Raw genomic sequence first — 7,614 nt, 5'->3', positions numbered from 1 at the left:
TCCCTTCCATTCTCTACCTTTTTCTTCAAATTTGATTCCGTTCAATCAAAGGTGGTTCGCGAACTAAGTAAAACAATCAGATAGTCCTTGCTGATAGAGTAGGGCCGAGCTACAAGGATGAGGCCGCGCTTCAAGACCTGTGATCAAGAAAGGAGAGGTCAAAAGCTCGAAGAGTTTTCCCCGAGTAAGTACTTCGACGTTCAAGTCAGTAGGAGGTGGTAGATGGTCAGGCTGAGCTATAAAGATGCTGGTCTGAGCTATGTAGCAGTACGGGTGTTAGAAGTTGGGATCCCTCACCTTGAGCATGGAGTATTTTTTTATAGCCGAAGATTTGTGTCTTGGTCGGATTGGGCTTCTAGGGTTGTTGGGATGAGGTTAGCCACCGAGGTATTCGGGATAGAGTCCCATTCCCCAGTGGAATCGTCTTCCTTACTTCTCTTTTTCCGTAATTGTGCTCATCTGTGTGGCGTGTAGCTAGCGTGGCTGAAAAGATAAGATGGGGGGCCACAATAATAGCGTAGCTCGGCCAAGCTATGCCGACATGGCCAAGATAGGCCGGCATGGCCGGACAATGATTGGGCGGCCACATGCCTCTCAGGACCAACTCAGCCATGACCCAAACATAACCTAAAGATAATAATTAATAAGAATCAAGAGTCTCTATCTGCTCCTCACCCACCAATATCTCAGGCTCAATCAACATTCCCTCTGAGACGGTTGGTGAAACGTTCTCAAGAATCTCAACTCGAGATGTACAGGAGTCACAAAACTCAGAAGAGCACATGCCCCTCTCATTCTTTGGATCCTTGGTCTTTTGCCTCAAAGAACTTATTTGGCCCAAAGTAAGTTTTAAGTTCCTCAGTAATATGTGCTTTGGGCCTTTAATATACATGCATAAGCCCAGTAGTGCATTGAGTCGATCCCAAATAGTATTAGGGCCCACTTGGTTTTGGTAAAAAAATGTTAAAAAATCAACAAACCATTAATCCGGACAGTCGAACCGTCTATTCGTTCAATAATTTTGACCATTTTTTAAAATTTTAATTATTTTTTTTTATTTTTTAATTTGTTTGTCAGAACAGGCCATCCGTTCAAACCGGATGGCCGGACTTTCGACCCGAAAACTGGTGGCAAGAACGATTCCATTTCTGGATTATTTTTTAAAACGTTGGTTTATATTGGTGTTTGCACTTCTGGCCGGCTTGATTTGGCTCATTTAGATTGGTCTATTTTTTCCCAAGAAATTTTGGAAATTTCGGCCATCTCGAACCCTTGCTCCATGATAAAGTTTTTTGAAATTTTGATTATTCTTTTTTGTTAAAGATTACTTATTTTATTAATGCATTTAATCATTTACAGTATGCTATATTTATATTATTTTAATAACATTTTGAAATTTCAAGCAAAATAAGGCAGCCCTGTGCACCAGGCTGGGGAAGGACAGATGTCCCTAGTCTTACCCCTGCACATATAGAGAGGCCGTTTTCAAGAAATTTTCAAACAAAATAAATTGTTGAAATTCCAGAATTTAGATGAAACATCGAAATTTTGGCCAAAATAATTTCATGGATAATTATGAGGGCCTATTCCAGTCCTAACTCCTAACCAGTCTTAATTTGCTCAAAAGAGTTGTAAAATGTTGTTGTCTTTGAAAAGGGTCGTAATTTGAACAAGTAGCAAAGTTGAGGTTTCAGAATTCTGCTAACCAGCTAGAAGAGAAATTCATCCAGGTATGAGCTGCTTATTCAAGTTAACTTCTCAAGTTTGTATCGGTCCATGTATTGGTTATGATCAATAGATTTCTTTATTATTGCGTCAATCTCTACATTCAAAAGGAAAGAAATGGTGGGTAGACGGTGATCTCCTTGGAAAGAATTACAATGGGGAGTCATGGAGATTCAATCAACACCAATTAAATTGTCATCTTGAGAAAAAACAAGGACACAGTAACTGTCATAAGAAATCAATAGATCCGGAAAGAACTGATATTGTTAGAACTCCCATCATAAATTTTCAGTGAATCAATTCCAAACTCGCACCTTCTGGTTTATTTCAATTTCTTGTCCTTCGTTGGCCCTCTTGGGATCTTCTTAAGAACTTTGGAGTCAAATTTGCGATACAGTTTCTTCATGTCTCGGTTCCCCTTGCTGGCAAGATGATCCACATCTTTCTCATACCTCTCGTATAAAGCTGGCAGCGTTTGTATGGAAAGGAGTCCTGTATACACATTGAAGAAAAAGAAGTCATTTAGGCTCAAAAGCTAAAAATATTCTTGGGAAAGAGAAGAAAGCTAGGATTTCTTACCAAGATAAAGAAGATTCAGAGTGTTGAAATAGGTCCCAAGTACAGCGAGTATCCAAAGTAAAGTGATTGCCTGAGAAAAAAAAAAAAGAATGAAATATGAACAATCAACAACATGATGAAACTTGTGGATGAAATTTGAAGTAGAGTCAATCAGGTAGAAAATTTAGATACCAGAAGGAAAAGCTTTAAATCTTTGCCGCTTGCAATTTCATAGAGGATTGACAGAAATTGGTTGAATTTCGTGCGGAAGTTCAAAGCAACTTCTTTAAATGTTGACTCGGATAAGAGCTCATTAATCTGTCGAATTTCTGGAGGACTGCTACAGACATGAAATGAGTAAATATAACCCATATTATATTGATTTTAAATGACAAACATGGCATAATAAAGCATATCCAAAATTATCACTGAGCATGGTCTCTCTCTCTCTCTAAATGACAAACACAGATTGGACGGTCCTTACATTGAATTGAACTAGTCCAAAATGGTCCAAACAATTCATTGGATCGGATTGGACCTGGTCCATTTGTAATGGATTCGCATTGGACTGGATCGGATTGCATGATGGTAACAATGTCATTCCTACATGTTAAAATTCCAGAACCTTAGTAGGTCAGAATTGGTTGAAATGTAAATTAGGACTATTACCCAATTGTTTCGGCCGGCTATATATCTTAACTCATATTAGGAGGGGTGGACTGGACATGGACCTAACTTCTGGTATTTTTTGCACAAGGTGGCTGCTTTCGAATTCAAACGTAACCCCACAACTCAAACCAATGATCTACTGTTAGTAGCTAGAGATGGCCACTCAGTATCACTCCCATGGAAGTGCAGGATTGATCTGCAGAATTGCAGACTGTTATGTAGACTGGCCAATAGAATAGCTAGGCCTTAACCCAGACACATATTGAGAAGAACATCCCTCAACAAATTAAGAAAAGCCACACTGAATAAGGAAGAGATTACCGATGGAACAAGAGAGGTGCAGCGTTGCTCCAAATAAAGACAACAAGCATGGTGGTGATGGAGATGTGACACACAAGTGTAACAAAGTTGTACTCAACAACTTCAAAGAGGATCCATAAAAACGTCACCCCGATTAGAACTGCAGTTGATAGCTTCTTGTCCCTCCATAACAACACGTCAGCAACTGCAAGACCAACCAGCAGTCTCTCAAGTTCAAGAAATAGAGGAAGAAGATGGATGAATCAGTGTCGTATAACCCAAAATTAAAAGGATGAATCAGTGGTGAAAGCTAATGTTGGGTGACTGATAATCTGAAAGCATTTCTGTTCCTTATTTTCATAGAACTCCTAGTTATTCTGAGAACCACTAGACTTGAAAAAAAAAGGGTAAAACAAAAGAAGGAAAGAAAAAAAGATGCCCACTATTATATTGAGAATTCGAAATCATTAGCAAGAGATATATGGGTCAAGAATCAAGATAGGTCTATCAGGTTGGTGTTAGAAACAAGAGAGAAACTGAAAAGTACCTCTTCCTCCTCCAAAAATGTCATGTAGAGGTCTTTGCCGACCAAAGAGTTTAACTGGGGCCTCTAGTTGATCGTCGGAGTCAGATGAGGATGTGTAGTTTGACATGGTTGCAAGAGAGAGTGATAGTAGCTGCAGGTTTTGACATGCTTGATTATATAAGGGAATGGGTTCTAAGCTTGGCAGCCAAGAAAGTTAAGCAGGGAAGAAAGGAATAGCTTTGGCATGGTCTAGAAGTTTGCTTCACATGCCCGCTACAATGAAAATCAGTTATGTTTAGTTTTAGTTAATCCATGCTATAATCTCTTTATTCTTCCTTTCTTTGGGGATCCAATGACCAAAACACCCTTAAAAGGCTAGGGTATGGGCTCGGATCCACTGAAAATTAAACAAATGGAGAGACAAAACTTGAGGTATTAATTTTACAAGGCCTTCTCTGGGCAATTTCAGAAGTTCATCTTTAGCTTTTTATAGGAGAATATGTGATAATTAATGGCATTTAAAAGTGAGGTTGCAAAGGTAATTTGGCAGACCATCTGTCAGAGGTTATATAGAAGATTGGAGAGCGCTTTAGTGTGGCCCCAATGTGGTTGGAATCTGGTCCTTTTATTTGTTCATACAGCAGCAATCTGGTAGTTTGTTGCTTTTTCTTTTTTTTTTTTTAATCTTCTTAGGTTTCTGTTTCCTTTTGAGCTGCCCTGTATCCTGTTTCCTTTTCATCAGAGAGGAGTCCTGGAGCCTTTGAAATGTAGAACCTTACAGGGCATACATCCATCCAAGGATTAAAATTTCAGAGTTTCGACCCGTATCGGCCAATACCTATTGTATCGGTGATCTTCCAATACGCTACTACAGTCACTGTTTCGGGGTTTGAGTGTTTGACCTATTTCCGGGGTAGACAGGTCTTATACAAACCCCTGAACAAGTGAACAGGTTTGAAAATAAAATAAAAAAGTAAAGCTTCTACCAACTGGCATATTGGTCGAGTTCGACTTGGTCAGTGTAAGCCCATGTTGATACTGTTCCAATAGTCTCTTGTAATTATTTCCTTATAAAATAAAGTACACAGCATAAAGATATTCCCAATAGAAGGCTGTAAAGATGTTCCAACGGGCGTTGCACTGGTCAAAGCCGATCTCATACATATGGATCTGTATCAATATTTAAAACTTTGTATACTTCCAAGTGCCCATTTGGGAGGGCTGAAGCGTAGCACATTTAATTATGTTTGATGAAAAAAACCCAGAGAGCCAAAGTAGCTGTCCATCACCCACCCAAAGCGCCTTGTCAAAATTATGCGTCAATGGACAGAGTTTGAGTTGGAACAGATCATCAATTTGAAAGGGTTGGGCGGATTAATAGGACATATTAAACCGGATCAGTCCAGACTTTAATGGTCCAAAGTATTTATTGGATTAAATTGGACCTAGTTCAATTATAATAGATTTATAATTGATTAGGTCGGATTGAACTTATATCCAGTCCATTGGCAAGAAGATAAAAGTATGAGTGTTAATGGACCAGGTTTGAGTTGGATCCAATATAATTAAAACCAATTTGAATGAATTGGATAGTCCAGGCATTGAGTTGGATCACTCCAAAATGGTCCAAACTATTCATCAGCAAACTCATATTAGAATGGATCAGGTTAGTCCAATAACAGTCCTGTCAAAGTTATATGTAGCTTAACCAAAGCAGCTTATTAAGGGTCTGTTTAGGAGCGCTGAGCAACTAACCTGCTTCAACTGCTTTGAAGCGCTCCAGAATAGGCTATTCAAAGAGGCTGAATCAGCCAGCCCTTCAAACGGACTGACTGGAAGCTGATTTGGGTTTTCCAGGTTTTTCGTGTGGGGCTGACCTCAAAAGGCCCGAAGCAGCTGCGCTTCTGTTCTCCCAAACGAGCATTGAGCTTCTTAGGTTACGATTTAATTACAAAACAAAAATAATGGCACAATCAGACAACTTGTAATAGATTAACCAATGAATACCAAAAAAGGATTAGCCAATAAATTACTAATCTAAGACAGGTTAGACAGCAATTTGGGAATGAAGACGAGGGTAATCTTGAAAAAGTGAGTTTAATTAATTAACATCATAACTCTTACAAATTACAATTACAACCGGCGTTACAAATTTCTGTTTCTCATTTCTGACTAACATAATCTTGGAAGCACTAGGGCCAGCTTGGTGATTTAAAAATAGGAAGCTGTCTAAAATCCACCATCACTTTTTATGAATTCTCTTAAACTTTTCATAGCTTTTTAAAACGTCCAAAACTCATCATGTCAGTGAGATTTTATTTTCTAAAATTTACCATCCATTAAAAAACCATTAAAGTTTATTGATCCAAGTTGTCCATGCCAACCTAAATGCAAGTTTCATGACCAAATTGCCCTTGAATGATGAATCAGCTTATTAAATATTTTCTTGACCGAAATGCCCTTAAGCACTCAATCCAATATATATATATATATATATATATATATATATATTAAAACTGGTCCTGTCATGTCAGCATGTATCTACTTTGAGAGAAGCTATTTATCTATTTTCTCATTTTTTTAATCTTTTATTTTTTTATTCCATATCATTTTTAATCAACCAATGAGATGCACTTTCCCAATAACCTAAATAATCTCTTCTCCTAAAATTACTCCTAAACTACCTCCCCCACTATCCCCCACTATTCTAAAATTATCTCTAATTCCTATTTATCTTCTAAATTATCTCTAATTCCTATTTATCCTCTCCCATACTTTTTATCTATATCTATCTAAAGAAACTATGGATTAAAAAATTTAAGAATCATTTAAATATTCTAACAAAATTATAAAATAACTAAAATAATTATTAAAAATAGAAAAAATAATTTTATATTTTTATAAAATATATCACAAAATTATCTACTAACAATTTAAATTATGTTTTACTGGATTATCAATTTAAATGTTTTTTAAATATTTAATAATATGTAATAGCTTTAAATAAATAAAATTCAAATAACAAAAAATTTTAAATACTTTATAGATTATTTAAATATTTAAATAACTAAATATTTATCATAACTATATTTTCAATAATTAAAATAAAAAAATTATGTAATAAATTAAAAAAAATCTTTAAAGTAGAAAAATAATTAAAACATAATATTTAAATGAATAATAATTTAATATATTACAAATTTAATAATGAAATTATGTAATGATAGTATAAATTATGATTTTATGGAAAATTAAATTCAATAAGTAATTAATATTTTAAAATTTAAATATTTTAAACATTATTTAAGTATTTAAATAACTAAATATTTTAAATAACAAAATATTTAACATAACTAGATTTTGAATAGTTAAAATAAATAAATTATGTAATAAATTTTAAAAAAATCTAAAAAGTAGAAAAGTAGTTATAACATAATATTGAAATTAATAATAATTAAATATTTTTACATAATACTATAAATAATTAAACTCTTAATCTATATTTATTATATAATTATATATACTAAAATTAATATTTATTGTCTTCTGTGATAAATGTATTTTCAATAAATATGTATAAATTTATTTTGTTAAGTTATTTAATAGAAAACTTTCAATAATTATTGGAGATTATATTACTATTATTGAATTTTTTAAAATTAATTTATTGTACTTATTGTGTTTTTTTTATAAGTTATTGATTAATATTTAGTATAGATTAAACTATTATTTGAGATTATACTATTTATTGACTAAGTTTATATATTTTTAGTACTTATTGTATTTTTGTAATTTCTATAATTATTGTAGTTTTCATTATCAATATATTTTCAATA

The 7,614-nt window shown here is 34.4% G+C and overlaps 1 protein-coding gene across 1 annotated transcript; it reads right to left on the bottom strand.

Moving 5' to 3' along the window:
- Positions 1–1,781: 1,781 nt before the first annotated feature.
- LOC148854917 (reticulon-like protein B9) lies at positions 1,782–4,121 on the bottom strand. The gene is made up of 5 exons (XM_088985763.1): positions 3,800–4,121; positions 3,274–3,457; positions 2,476–2,620; positions 2,305–2,374; positions 1,782–2,217 (listed from the first exon to the last, which is right to left on the bottom strand). Exons 1-5 carry the CDS (start codon positions 3,903–3,905, stop codon positions 2,048–2,050), a joined length of 675 nt encoding a protein of 224 aa, XP_088841889.1. The 5' UTR covers positions 3,906–4,121; the 3' UTR covers positions 1,782–2,047.
- Positions 4,122–7,614: the final 3,493 nt, after the last annotated feature.

This window comes from Nelumbo lutea, chromosome 4 (genome assembly GCF_056320005.1).
Source record: "Nelumbo lutea isolate HS-2025 chromosome 4, American lotus-T2T, whole genome shotgun sequence".
Lineage (NCBI taxonomy): Eukaryota > Viridiplantae > Streptophyta > Magnoliopsida > Proteales > Nelumbonaceae > Nelumbo > Nelumbo lutea.
The sequence above is the reverse complement of the archived record's forward strand: the minus strand, read 5'-3'. Positions and strand labels throughout refer to the sequence as shown.

Bases quoted from the DNA above. Each gene is read 5' to 3' on its own strand.
- LOC148854917 (XM_088985763.1), bottom strand. From the start codon at position 3,905: ATGTCAAACTACACATCCTCATCTGACTCCGACGATCAACTAGAGGCC. The intron at 2,621-3,273 runs GTAATCTCTTCC...TGTCTGTAGCAG, and splicing joins GCACCTCTCTTGTTCCATCG to TCCTCCAGAAATTCGACAGA. The intron at 2,375-2,475 runs GTATCTAAATTT...TTTTTTTCTCAG, and splicing joins ATTTAAAGCTTTTCCTTCTG to GCAATCACTTTACTTTGGAT.